This window comes from Emydura macquarii, unplaced genomic scaffold, assembly GCF_026122565.2.
Source record: "Emydura macquarii macquarii isolate MOO-44397 ecotype Brisbane River unplaced genomic scaffold, CSIRO-AGI_Emac_v2 contig_2897, whole genome shotgun sequence".
Taxonomy (NCBI): domain Eukaryota; kingdom Metazoa; phylum Chordata; order Testudines; family Chelidae; genus Emydura; species Emydura macquarii.
In genome coordinates, this window is record NW_027133034.1 from 8499654 (window position 1) to 8524459 (window position 24806).

At 42.0% G+C, this 24806-nt stretch overlaps 1 protein-coding gene across 3 annotated transcripts in view; it reads right to left on the bottom strand.

Annotated features, from left to right (window-relative positions):
* The window catches only part of LOC137166881 (transducin-like enhancer protein 1), a 99837-nt gene that overhangs the window by 19828 nt on the left and 55203 nt on the right, over positions 1-24806 (bottom strand). For all 3 annotated transcript variants that reach the window (XM_067568779.1, XM_067568776.1, XM_067568777.1), the window contains 6 exons: positions 22584-22700; positions 11087-11140; positions 8912-9064; positions 5618-5762; positions 4678-4868; positions 3349-3425 (listed from right to left, as the gene is read on the bottom strand). In XM_067568779.1, the coding sequence (XP_067424880.1) occupies positions 3349-3425; positions 4678-4868; positions 5618-5762; positions 8912-9064; positions 11087-11140; positions 22584-22700 (737 nt within the window). The remainder of the gene's footprint in view (positions 1-3348; positions 3426-4677; positions 4869-5617; positions 5763-8911; positions 9065-11086; positions 11141-22583; positions 22701-24806) is intronic.

Genomic DNA, 24806 nt, shown 5'->3' on the forward strand with positions numbered 1-24806 from the left:
AATTTGTGGCAATGGGAGAGTGTTGAAACACCCTGCAGCTTTCCAGGTCAGTATGCAATGGCCCATAGTCAATAGCATCACTGGTAACAGGATTAGGCTCTGAAGAGAACAAACTTGCCAGTGGCAGATTTTAAAAAACAAAACCAGAAAAGGTTGGGAGTCGGGGACTTAAAACTTAGTGACACAGCAGAAGGTGAAGCAACAGAAAATAAGGTGTTTTCCAGAGGGAATTCTTGCAACAGCAGCCAACTGGAAAACAAGAACAGGTTCCTAAGAGGCAGCTTATTTTCCTTGCAGCAATCTATTCTATTAATAAGATCTCAGTGTATACAGTGGTCAAAGGAGAACAGGTGCTCACAGAAATGCTGGTCCTTTGGAAAGAGAAAACTGAGTCAATAGTACTTAGAACAACAACAAAAAACAAGGGCCCCAAGAGTAGCTACAAATAACTACAGTTGCCAGCAGACACAGATGGCAGGGGAGTCAGTATTTCTATCAGAAAAACTTCCTCCTGCATTCCACCCACAACAGGATACACAACTAAAATGCCACATCTCATTTACTACACAAACACAATGTGGCATCTCCATTTGTGTGTCTGGGAGAAAGAAGGTTTCAAATATAAACTGAGAATTCCCTGCAGTCTGTACCATTCTGTGACAGATGCCACGTTACCCATACTTTGTATCAGAAATGTTCAGCAGACTTATCTAACACATAAAGTTACTCTGGATAATGGAAGGCACTCTGCTAGTTGTGGATGAACAGGGCTAAAATAAGTTTAGATCCAAATGCAGCCTAATGAAGACTACCTCAGCTCCTGAGATAAGTTTACCATGTTTATTTATAGTAAGAGAGGGCAAAGGAGGCAGCAACTATCAGCAAAGGAGGCAAGACAATCTCCAAGATGTATGACTAGGAGATCACCCACCAAATAGTAGTCTGAGTATGTAACTTTTAACTGCAAATGAGGGTTCTCAAAAGCCATTTCAATGAGTAACCTTTGAACTCTCAGTCAAAACCTCAGGGACCAGAAGGAAAACACTATAAAGAACAATACTTTTCATTCAAACATATTTTAAGCAACAGAAAATCGACATGGCTGTTGTGCCTTGCACACTGCAACAATGACTTCTAGAATTGAGCCCCCTTCTCCAGTATACTTTTGATTAAATATTGCTGAAAGTCATGAAATGGAAATAGTGAAATGGTTTAATGAATGAAGGCCACGAATTAAAACTACCCATATCTACTGATCATGAATGATCCAAAAATATTTTATTTATAAGACTGTGGGCCACATTTCACTCAAGTCACCAGGAATGAAATGGCTCCTTAAACAGAAAAATCTATTTTAAAAACTGGTATGCTCATCAATATTTAATTTGACATCCAATGTTTGATGCATAATACAATCTTTAGACTCCATACAGTGAGTATCTTTTCTCTCATATTTCCCTTGGATAGGGATTTCAGACATGAAATTTGGTCCAAACATGAGCTTCAGAACGCCAACCTATCCATGGAGCCTGCATGTAAAAGTGAAGTAAGTAGCAAAGAAAATATGTAGGAGGAGTGGTTTGCATTAATTCCTATGAAACAGGAAAAAGTGGGAGAAGAAACATGCGCTACTCGAGGCGCCTTATTCACTGCACAATTTAAGCATTGTCAGGATGACTGGCACAGTGGCACATGAGGCTGAAAAGTATGGTGGAAACAAATCAATGTTTGTTTGTAACATACTTTTAAGGTTCAACACAGTAAAGGTTTCTTATAACTTACAATTCATATTAAAAATGAAAAGTGACTGCATTCTTTTGAAAGCTGTGCAGGACAAGTGAAACCACACAAGCAGAAAGTTTCATAATAAAGTCATGCGGCAATCGGGAGGTATATGATGCACCTGTGAGAGGAAGACGTGAATGAAGCGGGGGGAAATTAAACCAATTTCACTACTAAATCAGGCAGATAGTTAAATGGAAACTGGACTCATGATGCAGAATATTTTTAATCAGCAGGAAGGATTTCCCACATGCAAATTAGGCAGGCATTGTAGATAACACCTCTAGGAGACAGAGCAGGATAAGAGGGAAAGCATGTAACTGTTATAAAGGAAATACCACCAGAAAAATGGAGTTTTATCAATACTGTATTCTTTGGAAATGATGCTCTGTTTAAAACAGTGTAAAATTGTTTTCTACAAATATTTAAGAGGTTAAAAAAAAAAAAAAAAAAAGGAGGTTGTGTGTGTTCATGATTCTACCATAAATGGGGAACCTATCCAAGTTTAATTCAGGCTACTTAAACCTTTACAACCTACTTAAATCTAACTGTTGCAAATGTTGAAGGTTCAACAAAATGCTCAATCACCAAACTGAAGCACATGTATATTTTAGTGGCATAATTTACAACATTGCTTAGTATGCCAACAAAACACTACATTGTGAAAATATAGAAAGCCAGACATCCTTAAGAGGATCTCAAATTTCATCTGATAGACCACAATATTAGTTAACTATCTGACTGACTGATTTAATTTTATTACCTTTACTTCCTCTGTAAAAAATGAAATTACTCTAAAAAAATCCAAAATACACTTATCTTTGAATGCTAAACAGCATGGTCACAATTAACAAAAGTATTTTATTCTAAGTGCTCCTTTTCTTTATTGTTCAGTATTAATGCAAGCATCTAATTTCAAGCACTGCTGTGAAAATAATCCCTCCTACATTTATTTGTCCACTGTACATCTTTGCCGTGTATCCTGCTGCTCTACAGCTGCATATATCTCTGAGGTAGTCTTCAGAAGCACCTGCTTCATTATGCAAGTTATGTACCATTTGCTGAAGTAAGTACTTATCAGCCCCATTAAGTGCCACCTAAATTTCTGAAGCTTGAGATGCAGTGATTTCATCAGATCTTAACTCCTGCAAAAATATCTACCAAAATAAGAGGAAGTGATATGCACCCACTATTTGTATTGGCTGAAAGACAGCTTCATGTGTTTTAAATATAAAAGGTCAAAACAACTTATTTTTTCTGGTGAGCGCTACTAATTTCCAACTCCCCTAGCTACCTCTAGTTCAATGGCAAAGCTTGAGAAAGGAAACTCAGGGATGTATCCAACCAACAGCTTCTCTCCAGAAATAACTAAATGTTCACATATGTGATTAAGAAGACAGCTGCCAGATGAGATTTATAAGAAATACTCTTTATTAGGAAAGGACAACAGCAATATCTTTCGAAACACCCAAGATATCATTCTATTTGGAAGTCTTGTTTGCTGACATAAGATAACTAAGTGCTCTTGCTGTTTCAGACTTTACTAAGGCGTTAAAAGTTACTTACGGTTTCCCCCCCGGGATTCCAGCTAGATTTGGAGGTATTCCAGGTACTCTCATGTGAGGAGGAGGATCAAATCCAACCTGATAATGAAAAATGAGTAAATCTCAAGCCTGTTGAATGAGAAAACAAAACTCTCCTCCTTCATCCCCAACTCATTTTACGTATTAAAAAAAATATAGTGTAGAGCATTTCAGAAATGCAAATGTTTCTTAAAGGAATGCATTAGAGACACCCCCAAGAGATTTATTTTTACATTTTCCACTGTTCACATTCAAATATTGAACTAGTAGATGTACATGATAGTAAGAGCTTAAATGTGACAATAATGATATGCTTAATACATTACGTGCTGCTTTAGGATTTCCTAGCATTTTAAATCTTATTATATTAATTCATTTAGCATAAACACATTCATCAAGCAATCCGTACAACAAATATGGACCAAAGTGCATTCAAGTTCATCCTCTGAAATGATATCCATAACTTAAAACCATCATGCATGTAGTTTTAAAGACATGTATGTGCCGTTTATGATTTCCATCCTTCCTGTTCAAGAAAACTGACCTGTTTTCCAGTCAAAAAGATTAGCCTCATTCTAGACTTTTGAGCATATAGCACCAAGTCTCACATATCTTGCAAATACTTACACACATACCTTTAGTTATGAATAATCCCAATTAATTCACTGGGACTACTTGTGTGCTTAAAGCTACCCATATGCTTAAATGTTTGCAGAACTGGGCCCCTACTTATGATAGTGGTGACTAAAGAGCACTTTATTTGTACGGTTGCTAGGTATAGGGAATAGTCTAACTTTTCATGCCACAGAGCCATTTAAAAAAAAAAAAAAGAAAAAAAGACACCAACCAACTTCAAATTTTTATTTTCATAAAAAATAAAACTACAAGCACAGAAAAGTGGAGAAAAAGCCTTCTATGTGCAGCAAGATTAATTTAGGATGTCTGTAAAGTGTACAAATCTGCTCCAGTAGGAGAAAAACAGATGTACAGAGAACCAATGAAGTGCTTTGTAGCTTCCAACACTACCTTTTTATTCAAAAAATAAATAAAAAACAGTTTGGTATTTCTTAATGAACCAAAGCATTGATGAAGGCTAACAAAAACCGAAACATACATAAATACACTGAGATGCTTTGTTTTCAAGGCACGAGTTTGTTTCTCTAGCCATGTCGCAAAGTGAAACGTACAGTGAAGCAGTCAAGCCTCTGGCGTAGTTATGGCCTGGGAGTTTGACAATGCTAAATGAAGCATGTAGCTTCTCGCAGGGAAGCGAACCCCATCCTACTGAGACAGCGAGCAGTGTGTGGCCTACCATAGGAGATCGTCCATAGGCAACCACGGCAGCAGCAGCAGCAGCAGCACTCATCTGCGGGGACATGTTGTGCAGACTGGCATAAGCTGCCCCTGGACTGGTCAACTCTCCATTCATACCAGCATGAGGTACCATTCCAAATGGACCAGGGTATGGCCCCGATACCGCCAAGGGTGTCCTCAAGCCAGCAGCTGCAGTCCAATGAAATAATGTATTTATTTTGAATTCAAGTAACTTTCTTTCTATTTTTCTGCACACAGGGAAGAAAACACTGTCATTCCAGATGGATATTTCTTCCGCAATGCCTAGTCTTCCCCTCTATCCACAGTCCTTTTTAATGTTGCCAGGTATTCTGAACTAGGCTCTTCGTCACCGTTCATCCTAGCTTTGTGTAAATGAGAGCTCATATATGCATACCTTTTCTAATTACTTTTAATAATTCCTAAACATCATTACCCATTCCTTCCTTCAAATTTTACTCCTCCACATTTGTTCATTCCCTGTTCATGTTAGTTGGCCTTTCTCTAATTCCTGCAATAAGGATGTGGGGTATTGTTTAGAACACTGACATCTGAAGACTGAACAGCAAAAGATAAGTATTGCTCTCAATTTGTCAGGGTTTACATTTCAGCAAATATTAGTTACCTCAAACACAGGATAATGGGCTAGGAAGGAGCTTGCATTCAGAATAATTATCAGAAACTTTAGAGAAGTCATTCTGTAGTTTAGATTTGGAAAGAAGATAAAAACAAATGTAAACAGTCATTCAGAAAGACTGTACTGCAGATTGCTGAAAGCTAAGTCTGAACATCTGTTTCTTATCAAACCTCTTCAACAGCATAAAGAATGAAGTAATACATTTATTTAGTATTCACAGATAATTACATAAATAAAAGATTAATGAAAGACTAAGAAAAGCACATGAAAAGCAATGCATTACCAGCTTGGTTAACCAGAGGGTCCATTGTTGGAGGTTTGCCAAGGCCTGGACGAAGTCCTGGAGTACCACTAGTGCCCGGAGTTGGCACATCACTTCGAGGAGTCGGCGTGCTGGATTTCAGAACAGGCGTGCTGGCTTTTTCATGCTGGTATCATTAAACAAATTAAATGAGTATTATTTTTAATCCAGGCCATATTACACAATTTATCACAACAGCAGCTGGGCCATTGGGCACCCAATACCTATTCCCTCAGCCAATTTTCATAAATCCACACAATGTTGACAGCATTAACTTGTGAGCGAGAAATGTTGACCTTTCCTATTCCTGCCAAAATTAAACAAGCAAAAAATGCAGAAGGTCATTTTTTCCTTAATCCATAGGCACTAAAAATGTCTGATATAATTTTTCTTTCAGGATAAAATTCTACATATCACCAAATTCTTTCAGTCTAAAATCAGTATCTCAAAGATTAGATAAATCTGGGACATTAGACAAATGGTTAAATCCAAAAGAAGAAATGACACTTAATTCATAATCTCCTAAAATAAAGCAATTTAATAAGATGTACCACTATAAAGAATGGTTACTTACCTTGTAACTGTTTCTTCGAGATGTGTTGTTCATGTCCATTCTGATTTAGGTGTGCGCGCGCACCACATGCACCGGTGCTAGAAGTTTTTCTCCTAGTGGTACCATGGGGCGGTTCTAGCATCCTCTGTAGCAGCACACGTATGCGCTCGTATATAGAGCAATGCCAGCCCCCCTCCTTCCAGTTCCTTCTTGCCAGAACTCTGACAGAGGGGATGGAGGGTGGGTTGTGGAATGGACATGAGCAACATCTCGAATAACAGCAACCACAGTTATGAGGTTAGTAACTCGAACAACAACAGTTACGAGGTAAGTAACCGTTCTTTCTTCTTCGAGTGCTTGCTCATGTCCATTCTGATTTAGGTGACTCACCAGCTGTGTCTCTAGAGGTGGGCAGGAGTTCATGGCCATGAAGATTACAGTACCGCTCTGCCGAATCCCTCATCCTCCCGAGCTTGCTGCATGATGGCATAGTGGGACATGGTGGTGTGTATGGACACGTAGCAGCCCGACAAATATCCTGAATAGACACATGCCAGGAAAGCCGCCGAAGACACCTGGGCTGTTGTGGAATGGACGGACAGGGATGCTGGAGGCACAACTCGGGCTTGTTCATAACAGGTGCGAATGCAGGCTGTAATCCAGGACAAGATTTACTGTGAGGAGACCAGTTTGCCCTTCATCCTGTCAGCAACCGCTATGAAGAGTTGCATGGAGCGGCAGAATGGTCTGGTCCTATCGACGTAGAAGGCTAGAGCCCTGCTTACATCGAGCGAGGCACTTCTCTTCACTAGAGCGGCAAAACTTCAGGCAGAATACAAGCAGGAAGATGTCCTGCTTAACATGAAAGTGGGAAATGACCTTCGGGAGAAACGCAGGATGAGGGCGGAGCTGGACCTTGTCCTTGAAGAACACCGTATAAGACGGCTCTGAGACTCTGTGTGCGGAAGGGATTGCTACTAGAAAAGCCACCTTCCAGGACAAATGTGTGAGCGAGCAGGAGGCCAACGGTTCGAAAGGTGGAGCAGTGAACCGCGACAGGACAAGGTTCAAGTCCCACTGGGGAACTGGCTCTCTAATCTCAGGGAAGAGCTTTTCCAGTCCTTCGAGGACTCTAGTCGTCATCTCATGGGAGAAAACTGATTTTCCCTGTATCGGTGGGTGAAACGTCGATATTGCTGCCAGACGAACTTTTACGGACAAGAGTAAGCCTTCCTGCTTTAAATGCAGGAAATAGTCCAGGATAACCTGTATAGGAGACTTCACCAGCGACCAGTGCAGAGAACCCAAAGAGTGTCTCGAGGTTGACAAACAGCAACCAGCTGATGGGGGACGAGGCTGTTGTGCTGATGTTGGTGTCCCTTTCAATAAGTCCCTGGCTGGGGTGTCGTCCATGCATAGGCAGCATCGTCATGGCCAACAGTTCCTTCATCACGTGGAATGCCTCAGGCATGGAAGGGACCAATAGGTGGTGCGGGCCTCTACCATTCCCTGGAGTCAGCAGTGATACAGGTGCTGGGCTCGATGCCCATCCGTGCAGAGACCCTTTCCAAGCTGACTCCGGCTTTCCTGAAGTTTTCTTAGCTGGCTTTGGTGCCGATGAGCGCTCCCTCTCTAAGTGTACCTTCTTTTGGCATTTCTTCGGCACCGGGGATGTCGAGCAACGCTGGTAGACTCCAACACCAGATGAGTGCTTTTTAACGATGCCTTGGTACTCGGTCCAGAGTCCAATCTTGGCTCCGACACCGGTCTGAGCACCACCTCCATCAGAAGGGCTTTAAGTCTTATGTCCCGGTCCTCCTTAGTTCTCAGGCAAAAGCTCCTACAGATCTTACACTTCATGGAGATGTGAGCTTCTCCCAAGCACCTTAAACAGCTCTGATGCAGGTCGCTCAGTGGCATAGGCTTTTTGGAAGATGAGTAGGGCTTAAACCCCAGTGAACGGGATATGCCCTGACCCTGGGACCTTACTTATTAACTAACGGAGTAACTACTAAACAACCTACTTTAAACTATATATACTAGGAAAGCTAGAAACCACTAGGAAAACAGACTTGCGAGAGCAAGAGAGTTGTTTCAGCACATCACAGGCAGGAAATAAGAAGGAACTGGAAGGGAAGGGGGCCAGCAGCACCCTATATACGAGTGTATATGCGTGCCGCTGCAGACTGCGCTAGAGCCAGCCCTATGGGTACCACTAAGGGAAAAACTTCAGACACCAGTGCATGTGACATGCACACACACCTGAATCAGAATGGACAGAATGGACATGGACAGAATGGAAATTTAAAAAAAAAAAGTAAAATAGCCTATTTAGAAGAATGCAACCCTGATTCTGCAGAACTTTTTAAAGATCTGAGTGCGTATGTTTCGTCTGTAGTGGAAAATAAATGTAAGTTATTCAGCTCCAAAAAGAAAATGCTGTTTAAGGTGAACCGTTTACATCATATAGTAAATTTGAAAACCATTAGCTATAAGTGAATAGGAAAGATCAGTGTGAAGTAGAAGTTTTTCTCAGCAAAGAAGAGGGTTGCATAGTACTATAAGGTCTAGGGGAACAAGAATGTGCTTCAACCTCAAGTGCATAAAATCAGACAACCACTGCCAATAAGCAAGCTACTATGCACAGTAATTTGTAGTTAGATCATGCATGTGAGAAATAGATAGGTATTTCCTCTGGGCTACAGACTGCTTTTAATACTCACCAAACTCATTTCTTTGGATTTCAAGGAAGTGGAACTTCCTGAGGAGGCTGTGGATGCTGGACTGCTAGAAGCATCTTTTTTCAGCAGACGGTTTTTATCTATGCCATTCTCACGTGGCGAGTGTGCAGGACTTGCCCGTGGCGATGAAGGATCCTATAATAATAATAGTAATAAAAAACAAAACAAAACAAAAATTTAAATGGGAGGGTAGGAGAGGGAAAGCAGAAAAATCTATTATGGCTATGGGCTTGTACAAAGCACTGCCAAAGAATTATCAACACCAAAAAACTTGAAGGTTTTAAATAGATACGTATAAATTTTTTTTTTAAATATTAGTTTTTATTTATTTCTCTGTGACAATGTCTCCTCTTCGTCTGGCAAACAGGGGCATTTAGCCCACTGATTAAAATAAATCCAATTAGTTTTCCATGTGAGTTTTAAATAATAACATGGAAATTTTTTCTTTAATATATAAAGAGGAGCTTACAATCTAATTACAGATAAGATTTGACAAGTGTGTGACAAACAGTGAGAGGGAAGGGAGGACAAGAGTAACAGTAATAAAATTATGCAGTTTCATAGTGTCCGCAGCTTGATAGTTCTGAATAATGTAAACATTTTAAAAAACTTCTTGTCCTACCATAACCTACTTTGCTTATCCTCATCCTCAGAGGAGATGACCCTGAGCTCATGGCACACAGAGTATGTATTAGCTATTGTTTTCCCCCTTCTATACAGACTGTCCATATCGCCACTCTATGTAGCAAACCCTTCCCCCTCCTGCCTGCCCTATGCAAAGGCCGCAAAGCCATCAGTAGACACCTGCAAATCCACAGATATCCACTTTGTATCCACGGATGCAGATATTTGCGGACCATTTCTTGTGGATCACAGATCGGAGGGTCACGGAGGTTGGGACCTCTGTGACTTCTGGGGCAGGGCTGGAGCAACTGCCAGCCAGGGGTGCAGCAAACAGTTGATCAGCTCTTAGGCTGCTGGCAGGGCTTAACATCTGAGCAGCTGTTAGGCAGGCAGGGCTTATCTGCTGTTTGGGGTGACAGAGGCTCAACAGTTGATGGAGGGCTCCTGGCTCCAAAAGAGCAGCTGAGCAGATGCGGTTAAATCTAAAAGAAGGAGAGAGCACTGCGGGTCAGGTAAAAGTTTATTCCAGCGGATGTGAATCAGATGTAGATCCACCTATTTTTATCCATGCAGGGCTCCAGCTATCAGGGCTCCAGTGGTTCTCCCACACTCTGCTGCTGCTCTCCTGTGGGGTAGGGTCATTGCAGCTGGTATCAGGTGCAAGAGAGCAGAAAGTCCATTGATTAATTCTGTACCATAAGCTCAGATGCTGCTGTGGTCTGGGCTTCTAAGGACACTTCCCTAGCATCCCTACTTGGATACCCACTTTCCACCACGCAACCCAATCAAAGAGCTGACAGAGCTGTTATCGGCTGGGACCATGGAATGGTAAAGGCCCTGCCTCCCAGTGCTGTTAGAAGGCAGATAGGAGTAAGAGAAGAGGACTGATGGCACCCCATGTGCCTCAAGTCTTGTCTCTGCAGAAGATAAAAGAGGGGGAGAAGAGAGTTGACTAGCCCCCTCCACCGTGGTGCTGCTGGCAGGAACTGCTGCTGCCAAGATTCTCTTTCCTGAAGAATGGTAGGGTCTTCTTAAAGGGTTATTCTCCCTAGGAAATTCTGTGAACATCTCTGGCTGCTTCTCAATTCTCAGCTTGCTTCAACCCTGCACTGCATCAAATGCTACCTTCACAGTGATCATTTTGTGTTATGTTCCACCTCCATCCCCACCAAAGACATTTTGATTTAAAAACATTGCCCCATCAACCCCTGTCCTGTACATACATTCCCTTCTTAACTCTCCCCCACCACACAGAGGCAGTCATGATGAAAGCAGCTGTGAAATGTTGGAATGCAACTGAGCGAGCTGAGATGTGTGTGAACCAGTGTAAGGGGGAGTAGATGAGACAGCCCAGTTTGCTCTGTCCTGTAATATCACAGCCAACAAGAATTAAATTTTAAAGTTTTTCAGGTTAATTACAATATTCGTTTAAAAAAAGTCAAGCATTTTTTTTTACATACATTTAGATGATAGTGAATTTTTCCTTTAGCACTTGGACAAATGTTAAAAATGCAAAAATGAAAACTAAGTTACCTCATTGGATACATCTACAACCAAGTTATCGTCACTTTTGTCCCCATCACTGTCCTAGAAAAAAAATTGTTAATTCCATTTAATACACTTGAAGAACATGGGAAAAAACAAAAGCACCTGTTGTATTCACAATGTGAATATTAAACTTATTGCTGTCTTACCCAAATTAGACAGAGACAGAAAGAGGAGAGCCACATCATTACAGCCCTTTGCCACTTTTATAAATGATAGGGCAAATATACAAGTTTGATGAAAATAGGAGCACAGCCTTTTTGCCTTTTAGCTTCAAATTATATTTTTGAAATTTGAAAGAATATTTTTATTTAACTATAAAATACAAATGAGGTATGGCCAGTCTGGCGACTGTTTACACTCCAAGAAAAAAGGACATCCTTAACTGCTCTCATTGTTACCATTATATGCTAATTAATATTCTCAATACCAAAGATACCAATGCCCCTCTGGCAAAGTGTATCCCTTTTGATGATCTGTGTGTTAATCTTGTACAGTGTCTGTTACTAGAGCTGGCTGAAAATCGGAATTTCTGTCCTATGGGAAATTCAAATCTTTTGAAATTTGTTTTCATTTCAAATCAAGCCAAAATATGACACTTTTTTTTTTTTATGGACCAGAAAATTCTGAAAAATTTGATATAGAAATATTCAAACATTTCATTTCAACATTTCTGATCAAAACAATCTGATATTCCCAAACAAAAGTGTTACATTTCTGCTCAGTTCAACATTAATCTGTTTTTGCCCAATATGCCACAGTACCACCTGGGAGCTGCCAGATACCTCACATCCCCAATCTCCTTTATGGGCAGACACCCACTGATGCACTGTGGTCACGACTCCCATGAAGCAAAAATGGTTACTTACTTCCATAACTGTTGTTCTACGAGATGTGCTGCTCATGTCCATTCTCAATTAGGTTTGTGCGCACCACAGGCACCAGAGCCAGAAATTTTTCCCCTAGTGGGTGTCTATAGGACCAGCTCTAGTGCCCTCAGCAGTGGTGCGCATATGCGCCAGTATACAGGGCACTGCCGGCCCCCCCTCTCTCAGTTCCTTATTGCCAAAACTCTGACTGAGGGAAAGGAGGGTGGGATGTGGAATGGACACGAGCAATACATCTCGAAGAACAGTTACAAAGATAAGTAACCATTCTTTCTTCTTCAAGTGCTTGCTCATGTCTATTCCACTCACCAGCAGTACCTCTGGAGATGGGCAGGTGTTCGTGGGTGTGCTGTCTGCAACACCGCTCTGCCAAAGCCCGCATCGTCTCAGGCCTGTTGAGTGATGGCGTAATGGGTCGCAAAGGCATGAACTGAAGACCAGGTTGCGGCTCTCTCCATATATATATATCCTGTATTGGGACCTGAGCTAGGAAGGCCGCTAATGATGCCTGGGCCCTTGTAGAGTGGGCAGTCAGTAAAGCCAGAGACATGAGCCCCCCACCTGCTCATAGCAGGTTCGGATGCAGGCAGTGATCCAGGACGATCCTCTGGAATGACACCAGCAGCCCTTTCATCCGTTCGGCAACCATGATGAAGAGTTCTATGGTTCTGCGGAAAAGCTTAATCCTATTGATGTAGAATGCGAGAGCTCTCCTGACAGAGTATGAGGACACCTTTCTTTGTGGGAGTTGTGGGGCGCTGGGAAGAAAACCAGCGGAAAGATCACCTGGTTGACACGAAATTGTGATATCACCTTTGGCAAGAAAGCCGGGTTAGGATGTAGTTGGACCCTGTCCTTGTAGAACACTGTGTAAGGAGGTTCAGCAGTCAGGGCCTTGATCTCCACGACTCGCCTTGCTGAAGTAACTGCCACTAAGAACGTGACCTTACAAGATAGATGAAGGAGAGAGCAAGATGCTAAAGGCTCAAAAGGGGATATCCAGTGAGTCTTGAGGTCCCACTGAGGAATAAGTGGAGAGAGCCTCTCCAGGCCTTCGGAGAATCTGACTGTCATCTCATGCAAGAAGATTCTTCTGTCTTGGATAGAAGGGTGAAAGGCTGATATGGCCACCAGATGTACCTTAATCGATGAAAAGGCCAAACCTTCCTGGTTTAAGTGGAGCAGGTACTTTAAAATGGCTTGGATAGACTATTTTGTCGGGAAGATATTCCGATGAGATGCCCAGAAGGTGAAGCATTTCCACTTGGCTAGGTATGAGGCTCTGGTTGAAGGTTTCCTGCTTCCCAACAGGGCCTGTGGGACCTATGTGAAGCACACCTATTCTTCCAGGCTTAGCCATGAGCATCTACATCATCAGGTGCAGTGAGGTTAGGTTTGGGTGCAGCAGTCAACCATGGTCTTGTGAGATCACGGCTGGTTAAGACGGGAGTGCCTGGGGGTTGGAGGACCACTGGTATATCTAGTAGCAACCCATACCAATGATGGTGCGGCCATGCTGGGGCTATCAGGATGACTCATGACTTGTCCCTCTTGATCTTTATGATCATATGTGTATGAGGGGTATTGGTGGGAAGGCATACATGCGGTCGTTGACCATGGTAGAAGAAAGGCATCTGAAAGTGAGCCACTGTTGAGACCTTGTAGGGAACAGAAACAATGACACTTCCTGTTCTGCCTGGTGGCAAAGAGGTCTACTTGGGGAGTACCCCACCTCTGGAAGATGGATTTGGCAACTCCCAGGTGCAAGGGCCACTCATGGCAAGATGAAAAGGATCTTCTGAGGTGATCTGCCAATGTGTTCCTGACCCATGGGAGGTACACAGCCTCTAAGTGGATGTTGTGATCGATGCAGAAGCCCCATAGACAGAGGTCCTCTTGAAAAAAGCCTGTGGACCTAGCTCCTCCCTGTCTGTTGATATAGTACATCAATGCCGTATTGTCCGTCAATATCTGAACCACCTTGCCAGACAACTGGAGAAGGAACACCTCGCAGGTCAATTGGATTGCTCTGAGCTCCCTGACATTTATGTGCAATGCCAGCTCCTCCTTGGCCCAGAGGCCCTGGGTCCTGAGGGTGCCAAGGTGGACTCCCCACCCTAGATCTGATACCAGAGAATGTCAGCTGCGGGGCTGCGAAGGGGACTCCCTTTGATATGTGATACAGTTTTGTCCACCATGATAGTGAGATAAGTATCGGTGGAGGGATCATGAAAACCACGTCTAAGTGCTGTCTGATTAGTTAATATACCATTGCCAGCCACATTTGTAGAAGCCTGAGGTGTAACAGTGTGCTGGACCACATAGGTGCAGGCCGCCATATGACCCAGTAACTTGAGGCACATCCTCGCTGTGGTGAGTAGGTCTGTTGAAATGTGAGTTATGAGTTCAAATATGGCCAAGAACTTCACCTCCGGTAGGACTGCTCCAATGAATTCTATTTTCTGCACTGGTACCAGTGTTGATTTTTGTTCATTTATTAACAGGCCTAGCACTTGACAGGTGGCTCGGACGACCCTAATGCTGTGTTGGACTTACATCTTTGATCATCCCTTGATGAGCCAGTTGTTCAGGTAATAAGAAGAACTGAATACCCTGATGTCTGAGGTAAGGCACAACTACCACCATGCACTTGGTGAATATGCGCGGTGCAACTGACAGACCAAAGGGAAGCACCGTGAACTGATAGTACTGCTTTCTGACCATGAACCGTAGGAATCTTCTGTGGCCCGAATAGATAGAGATATGGAAGTATGTGTCTTTCAAATCGAGGGCAGTATACTAGTCACCCGGATCCAGGGAGGGAATGATGGAGGCAGAGAAACCATACGGAATTTCAACTTCTTGAGATACCTGTTAAGGCCCCGTAGGTTCAAGGATGGTCCGCAAGCTTCCTTTTGCCTTTGGGATCAGAAAATAATGGGATTAGAACTCTTCCCTTCTCCACTCTTGGGGAACTTCCTCCACAGTGCCCACCTGTAGGACGGCTTGCTCCTCCTGAGTAAGAAGTTGCTCATGAGAAGGGTCCCTGAAGATGAATGGGGTAGGGAGGTGGGAAGGTGAGATAAACTGAAGGGTGTATCCAGCCGCTACTGCATTTGGTGCCCATTGGTCTGATATTACAGTAGTCCAGGCTGGGAGGAAGGGTGCAAGGTGGTGTGAAAACAACAGGGAGGCTGGATCCTGGGTAAGGACTGGTAGGTCGCCCCCAAGCACACTTTCAAAAGGTCTGTTTTCCTCCCACAGGGTAATGCTTAAGCCCTACGTGGGGGAGGGGGGGGGTGGTTCCGGGGGTTGACCGTAGCATGTTTTATAACCCCTAGTTTATAATAATATACAAATAATACAAGAATTTCATGATGGAATAACTGGTAGAGTCTCTGTGGCAGGAAATGTTACTGACATTTGATATATACCTTGGTGAGACATGGCTGGGTCCCTGCTCACATACTTTTTACTTATGTTCTTAGCTGGCGTCCTCACCACAACGTCAGAAAACCTCAGTTTAGAAATCTATATTTGCACTAAAACTGATGGGAAGCTATTCAGCTTGAGTAGATTATGTGTCAGTTCCAAGGCGTGTGAAGAATGCATTAGAGAACTTCTCTTTGCAGATGATTCAGCACTAGTTGCTCATTCGCTCAGAAACATCCAAGAGATAACTACTCGCTTTGTGTCAGTAGCAAAACAATTTGAATTAAAGATAAATACCAGTAAAACTAAACTTCTTACCAACCATCCAATAGACAAAATGTACGCAGTGATGACATACCTGAAGTTCTTGTCAATTGGGAAACCCTTAAATGTGTCAACACCTTCATATATCTAGGAAGCACAGTTGCTAACAATAACACCTCCAATTCAGAAGGTGCATATCACATTCAATCAGCATCCAAAGCGTTTGACAGACTATTGAAACGTCTCCGGTATCAGCACAGCAGCACTACAGCAACTAAGATGAAGAACTATCGTACTGTTGAGGCACTTATATAATAGATGCGCAGCTGAGATGGACAGGTCATGTTGTCCGCATGCCGGATCATCAGCTCCCAAAGATTCTCCTCTGTGGTGAACTCAAGGAAGGAAAACATGATAGAGGGCAAAAGCTGCACTACAAGGATGTTTTGAAAAGAAACTTGAAAAAAGCAAATATTAAATGCAGAGAACTGGAAAGAAGTTGCCAGAGACCAATGTAAATGGAATTCTGTAGTGTAGGATTCTATCCAACCAGCTGACGCGCACAGAGAGGCAGTGTATCAGCTGCACCATCTTCAATGACATAATATCAAGCAGCTCTCCAATTTCTCCTGCCCAAACTGTCACCGAGGCTTTATTTCAAATGCTGGACTCACTGCTCATCGCCTAGCTAACAAGTGCTAAATTTCCCTCCTCCCACAGTCATCACTGAGTATGACAGACGGCCAAAGAATAACCCATTTTTCTTTTTGTAGGGTTCACCTCGGGATTTGCCCCTGAACCTCTGCAGCTGCTGGGGTTTGAAGTGTCTCCTGGAATATGATGGGGTGTATAGACCTAAAGAGTCTACAGTGGCTTTGGAGTCCTTTAGCCCATGCAGTCTCAAATCTGTCTGGTCTGCAAATAGGGCTGCACCATCAAAGGGGAGCTCCTGGATGGACTGCTGGACCTCTTATGACAGATTGGATGACTGAAGCCACAATGTCCATCTCCTAGACACTGCCGACGCCATTGTCTTGACTGCCATGTCTGCTGTGTCCGAGGCTGCTTGGAGGGAGGCCCTGGCCACCAATTTCCCTTCCTCCAGTACAGCCTCGAATTGCTGCTGGGAGGCCTGAGGCAGGGAGTCCGTGAACTTAGCCAAAGACTGCCAGATATTAAAATCATATCTTCCCAACAGAGCTTGTTGGTTTGATATGAGCAGTTGCAAGCTTGCTGTTGAATACACCTTTCTTCCAAAAAGGTGTAGTTTCTTTGCCTGCTTTTTCTGGGTGTTCCTGCTCCTGGGGACCATGGTGGTGCCAATGTCGATTGCCTCTCCCCACTGTGTCAGGAATGGAAATGTTCCGGTACCAGAGAGTGGTGCAGGGAGCTGGGGGACCACATGTCTAGCAGATGGTTCTTATCCCTCAATTTCTTATATTGGCTCGCTGACCAGTGGTGGGACTTCGAGGATCTGCGCCGGAAACCAGAGGACCGGTGCTGCAACTCTGCAGACCAATACCGCAGGTCCGGAGACTGGTGGTGAGAGCCCGAGAGGCTATGGTGCACCTCTGGGGACCAGTATTGTGGGTCCGGTGACCATTGGTGGTGGGTCCAGGTAGGGCTCAGAGCCCAAATGGGTGAGATCACCTCACGGCCCAGTGGGGACAAGTGGCCCAACAGGGGTCTCGCCTGATCACCCCCACTCTTCTTGTACTTCCTTGGGGCTGGTGAGTGCCCTCTTTTGGCATGTGCCTTCTTGGGTTTCTTCTTCAGCACCGGAGATGATCGGTGCCGTGGGCGCTTTGCACTGAAGCCAACATACTCAGTGCTGATTTCGACCAGCTCGACTCTGAGACCAGTCTAAGCGTGAACTCCATTAGGGGTGCTCTCAGCCTAATATCCCCACCTTTCTTCAAGCAAAGCCGGAACCCTCTGCAGATTCTGCACTTATCATGCATGTGAGTTTCCCCCAAGCACTTCAGGCAGCTCTGGTGAAGGTCGTTGTTTGGCATAGGTTTCTTGCATAGCTTGAAGTTCGGAGATCTGGACATGCCCCATCCCTGGGCTGTATTCGTCAAACTACTCTCTCTAAGAAACTAACACTTACAAATTCACAAACAAACTATGTACCCTATGCAACTATGAGAAAACCACTAGGAAGAAGAGCTTGCTGCAGCAAGAGAACGTTCCAGCACCATCTCAGGCAGTAAGAAGGAACTGAGAGGAAGAGGCCCACCTATATATTGGTGCATATGAGGGCCACTGCAGAGGGCACTAGAGCCGGCCCTATGAATACCACTAGGGTAAAAATTTCTGGCACTGGTGCACATGGTGCACACACACCTAATTGGGAATGGACATGAGCAAGCACTCAAAGAAGAACCATGGTGGTTTCAGCAGAGGGGACACCTGATGGAAACTCAGAAATCTTTGACACAATCAAAATTTTCCTGTGCAAGATTTTGAATTTGTGAAAGCTGCATCTTTTGTAAAAAAAAAAAAATCAGCTAATATTCCCAATTAGCTGTCACTAGGGCTATGCACGTGCACACGCACACACGCACACACACTAACCACTGCATGGAAAAAAGAGCCCCCTCCTCATTCCTCTCTCTGGTGCAAAAAAAATGTTCAACAGCAACCAAGTCTTCCTCATCCCTTCTGCTGGCAGCAGCTGAGCAGAGTTTCAGAAGTTCAAATACATTTAGGACCCAAAAGTGGCCCTTAGAATGGAGAGTCTGCTGTCACTCAAAAGCTACAATGCCCTTCACCCAATTGCTGTCACCAGGGTAGATGGAAGAAGGCAACTGTCACCACAAGGACAGTGAAAAGCATACTGAGGGCAGGAGTGGGTTAAGGACATTCCTGAGTGTTGTGGGCGGGCTGCTCCAATACACTAGATGCAACAACCATTAATAGTAAATATTGTCTTTTGAGAACAAATGAAGATGAAAAATGGCTAAATCAGAAATGGTTCACTATACTCAGGTAATTTTATCTTGAGATTTCAGTGATCTGAATCCTTTGAGAGGCCATGGGATCTAATAGATTACATGCAGTGCTAGAAGACTGAAATCTCAAATTCTAATCCTTGCTTTATTTAGATTCTTTTAACATCACCCATCACCGGGGTATCTAACATGTCTGCCACCGATTCACTGTGTGGCCCATGTGACGCTTAACACCTGCGTGTTTCAATCCTACCAGCTGTAAAAGGAGAGTTGTAGGATTAGTTAATATTTGCACAGTGCTTTGAAGATGTAAAGCACAATGGCTAGGATTTTCAAAGAATTTTCCTATATGTACTACTTGTTTCAGAAGATTCTCCTGATTAAGTCCAAGATAAGTCTCCTGGATAAATCCAGAGTCCAGTTTGAGACCATTCCAATTTCTATTTTAAAGCTTTATAATATCAGCTTAAAGCAGAAATTAAATGAAAAGATTTTGAATTTACTGTCCTATTTCCAACCCCACAATATCCATAACCAACTTATTTCTGCCTTCTAGACACAAATGTCTCCTTCTTGTCATTAAAAGTGCTGCTTCCAGGAAAGCAGCAACCATGTGTGTGCAATTGGAAATCTAGTAAATCTTTGAAAAATGGAGCCTGTTCCAGAATGGAATAACTTGTTTTAAAAGAAGGGGTTTAAAATAAATTATTTAGCTTGTCTACTTATAATCCAGTTCCCTTCTTAATGCTTGCACCTGCTACTACTGGAAAGATAAGTTGTCCTGTTTTCCCCAAAATCAGCAGTTTCGCATTGCATATCCCAAGGAAACAGACAATGGTTTAAGCATGTTCTCCATTGAATAAATGAGGTGATTAATACCCCCAAAACGCCAAGCATCTGGACACAAGTAAGTTGAAAGATTTCAGTACGTAGGAAAGTTTGTCAAAAGTTCCCAGGACCAAAACAAGATAGAAGATGGTGAAAATCACAGACTTTGGAAATACAGGGCTACGCTAAGCAGGAGAGGGAAGGTACCTCAATATGCCTACATTTGCCCCGATGCAGCCTCAATGTCAAAAAGGTGTCACTGAGAATGAAACTGCACCCATTTTGATCAACACAGGCATCTGGTGAAACCTTGGGATCAAGTGAAGGAGACCAACCAGACCCACACATGTTGAGAATTACAGTGGAATCTAATTTTCTTGGGTTTGAGTGACCAGCAATGCAGTTAACGCCTGAAGCCACAGATCCGGGATAGTCTTGCCACCATACAATTGTGTCACATTGCACTTTTAACAAAGTGTTCAGATCAGTCCTCCCCGTTCTTCTGTGTCACAAACATCTCCATTCCCTCTCAAATTACTGTTATTTCTATTAAATTTACATTAATTCTGCTCCCGCCAGACTTATCTATCATAACTATGGAGGGGGACACAGCTCGGGCTCCAGCCCTGGCTGAAGCAGCAGGGGGGATGGGTGCACAGCTTCCGCAGCCACAAAGGGGGCTCACAGCCCCACCCCCGGCCAAAGCCACAGGCAAGGGGGAGTGTGCAGCCGTCTCCAGTCCTAGCCCCAGCTGCAGCAGCAACCACAGGGGTGGGGGTGCACACAGCCCTGGCTCTAGCCACTGACAGCTGACTTCCCTGACCTCCATGACCAGGCCCCGGTCTACACTAGAAAGCTTTGTCGAGAACACTGCTGGTGTACACAACAGTCACCTCCCCGCCGAGGAAACAAAACCACCTCTACGAGGGACATCGGGCTTTTGTCAGCAGGGCTAAGGCAACATGTTCCCTTAAAGTGGTGCAGGGGCTGTCATACTTGTCAATTTCACTGCTCTGATAGAAGAGGCAGAGGAGGCTGCGAGCCCGGCTCCCCGGGACTCCGGAGGCTGTGAGCCCAGCCACCAGCTGGGAACTGGTGGGATGCGGGCAGCTGCTGTCCGGTTTCCCAAGATGTTGGCAGTTCCCAGCTGGGACTGGGACTGGTGGGACCAAGAAGTGTGTGGGTGGGGGCAGCCCTGGAGCCTGTTGGCTCCCGCAAGGAGCTGGGCAATGGGTCTCAGCTCCCCACACTATCCCTTAGGTCGGTGGAAGTGCTTCTAGTGAGGACACATTCCATCAACCTAAGGAAAATAGTGTGCACATCAGCCACTGTTGTAATTATAGCAATGGCTGAAACTCAACGTATTTTATATTGATTTATTTTCCTAGTGTAGACAAGGCCTAAATCGTATCTTTAATACATAGCCTTGGAAGAAGGTTAGATGGAGAAAGGCTAAGCCATTGCAGACAGTGCCTGCCGTCGAAGTTCATGTGATCAAGGACCTTATCTGCAGCTGGTTCTTTGGAACTCAGTGGGGTAAGTAAAGCTGGTCAAAAGACAACACACAAGTTGTGCAAACATTTTATTTCTTCACTGCTTTCCATAGAAATTTTGTAATTTCATCCAGCGTAAGTAGTACATAACCTTGTTAGGGTACACGACAAGCAGAAACCCAGGGCAGTGTGTCTCAGAGACTCTACAGACTCAGACTTGTGGGGCTCACACCACAGTGCTAAGAAATAGCCATGTAGACATTTGGGCTCAGGCTGGAGCTCAGGGATCTCAAGTTAGGGAGGAGAATGGATTTCACCACAGGTTTCTGCTTGCCTTGTAGATGTACCCTCACAGGCACGTGCAAGCCACGTAAGGGGAAGAAACTGAAGTAAACAACTTGCTTCTGAATCCTAGAAGGCTTCTGACTCCTGGAAGTAGTCACTACCAGCTCCCTAAAATCCAATGACAGTAATAATCTTGGGAGTAGGCTAAACTTATTGAGTCATTACATCTTATATATAGCATGCTATGCCAACAACCACACAAAACCTTAAATATAGCAATTAACTAAGGTGGATTTAAAAAAAAATCTGATTAAAATTTAATTTTGAATAGTTTTATTAAAAACAAAAATAAAAAACAAATATTTAATTAAAATAAAAAACGACTGATTTTTTAAATTTCTGACAACCTGTGGTAAGGCCTAAACTTACTATAATTTATTAAAATCATGTAATTTAAATACAAAAATAATATTAAGCAGTACATATTTGCTAGTGCAAAGAGAATATTTTCTTCATTTCAGTTTATTCAACTATTTCAGTTCAGTGACTAGTTCATTCAAAGTTAAGTAACTAATGGCAGTTGAAAATGCAGGAAAGCTTGCTTTCCTCTTCCAATCTATGAATGAAAACTAGGGTTGAGACTGAGATCTACTAGCTCTAAATCTTAAGAACATGGTGATCAGAAACAAACAGTTCAATTCAGCAACTACAGATAATACTCCCTTTGTTTGTTTAATAAATTAGTTTTAAATGCAAAATGTTTTGATAAACTTTCATATTATGTATGCAGCACATTTAAGATAATTTAACCAATTAAAAATTAGTATGCCGTTTTTGTGCTCTTTTAATTGAATTTCCATCCAAATAGAGCTTGACATAAATCATAAGTAAAAATTAACCACCACCTAGTAAATAAGAATTCATTATTCACATTTTCTAACACAATAAATCAAAAATGAACAATTAAGAAAAATTAAGAATCCAAATAAAGGTAAATTAATCTATATAATTGTTTAAATAAAAGTGGTGTATCCTCCTGTTTAACAAAAACAAACACCAAATTTAGCATAATGCTATATTTAGTTGCAAATTAACATGTTTTAACCAATGAGAATTAACCTTCTTTAGGAAAATAACTGAAAAGTATAAACACAAAACCAGATCATAATTGTTATTTAAATGAGGTTGCCCGCTTACCAATTTATATCATGATTAAAATAGGTAATTTAAATCACTTGAATTTAAATCAATCCATCTGCCCTGCTTTTTACAATTATTTCACTTCTCACACACAAAATATCTGCAAATAAATTCATCACTTATTTGACACAGATTTGCTTACATAGTGGCTGGAATCCTTATCCTCCACCTTTCTTTTTTTGATGTCATTGGAATATTCAGGACCATTCCTGCGTTTATCTGTGTTTCGCAGGCTGTCCGGTACCAACAGAGAATTACTCTGTGAAGACAAAAAACAAGGTCAATCAAAAAATTCCTTTCTGAATTCCTTTATATACTCCTGACAACCAAAACTGGATGTGATAGACATTTTAGATATGTAATACCTTCCCAAACTCTCATTCCATTTAATTCAACTCATCAAAGTCTTCTAAGGTAAATTATAATTATAGAGATTCATGGGTTTTACATTTTGCTTATGCTTTGCTTAATTTTTGCATAGATCAACCTATCAGAAGTTTATTTCAGTTGTCAGTAACTATTTGTTAGGCTACTTAATTTAACTGACCTTATTGTTTTACTTTCGGAGAAACATTGTTTATTCATGAACATATAGTATTTTATATTTATTCACATACACGCACAAACACACAATGGCATTTATACACCATAATTATAAATTTGAAAATATTACCTAATGATGGATCTCATTTTTAAAATATCAAAAGCAAAATGAAGCTTGGAGGATCTACCCATTGCATGTACCTTTATGAACACCACATCTTAAAACAATAACAATTTGCTACAGAGTAAATAACCTAGTCAACAGGACGCCCTCAATGAATTTACTGCAAGCTGAAAGAGCAAATATTTTCACTGCCAACATAAAATTCACCATTAGTGTGAAATTAAAGCTAACACATTGTTTAATCAGTCTTGGACTTCAAAACTGAGGCCAATACACACACAAAAGACAAGAGCAAAGACTAATCTTTTCTACAAATGACCCAGGGTACTTTCATTCAGATATGCTAAGTACAAACTGTTGACCCAAAGAAAAAAAGGCATTTTAAATATTTTTGGGTCACATGACACAATTTGACATGCCTCTGATTCCCATCTCCCCTCCAGCTAAAGCATTAAAACATGTTACAATGAGTTCTTTTAAGTACAGGATTAGCATATGCAAGAGGGCAATTTGTTCAGTGATGTGTTAATGCCATGAACAATGCTGAATGAGTTGTGCACAAAACTCCTATCAAAAAGACCTGATAAGCCTGGCTTCTAAAAGCCATCTAAAAAAATTATCACAAGAGGAAAGCATAGTGCCAACAAACATTTACATACTTAAAAGAAAACTTACTTTATGCCAAATCAGATACAATGGTAAGTCTAAAAAGGACATAGTTGTGTATATTAAAAGCCATAGATATTTATTCTTAAAATATAAAAACATAAGCTAATAATCAGTTGCTACTTATTGAATGACTCCCCATTTTAAGCCAAAGCTTTGCAGTACCAAACATTAATGCTCAACTACATGGAGGAGGAAAACAAAACAGGGTATACAAGGCAATTTGAATCCTCTTTTGCCTACTTCAGAGGCTGTACTTTAAAGCTAGCTCTAAGCTCTTTTATTCATGACTATTCAAGCTAAACAAATGCCAAAGGGCTTACATAAAGCGTATGGGAGGGTCCAATGAAATTCAGTATAAAGAAGCTCACAGTAATGTCTTTACCACAATGTTTTGTGGCTAAAAGGTGGGCTCCTTGGATGACTGAACTAATTATCTTGATAAGTACAGGCTGAATTTAACCCATCTTCTCCTTCCAAACACACACACAAGAAGATAGGGAAGCCGATGTTTTGGAAGCAATTCATACTAAAAGCCAATTCAGATGAAATATGGATTTGTATTTTAAAATGAACACCCAATGTCTACAGTAGAAAAAACAGCTTAAAGAGACACTGTCAACTCAAATTTGACCACAAATTAAGAAGTTGTGGGAAAAAAAGCCTGCTTCTGCTAAACCCAAGACCAACAGCCATATTTCTTCTTTAAAAAAATATTCTAAGAGAAATGATTTTTAAAGCAACCCAAATACTGCTGTACTGAGAAGTTGAAAGTGAAACTAACAATAAAATGTGAAACTGACTTCCATTAGTTTTCATTGTCCAAACTCATCAGAAGTAACTGCAAAAAAGTGAAGAGTAATTTGTATTTTTAAGACCTGGATCCTGCAAGTTATTCCACATGGGTGTAGATGTCCACACATGCGAGCAACTTGCAAGATCTGTGCCTAAAATACATAGAGAATAATTTCAGGTATTAATAGAGATAAGAAATAGATTTTATTTTTAAATTTAGTATCCCTTTAATGCATA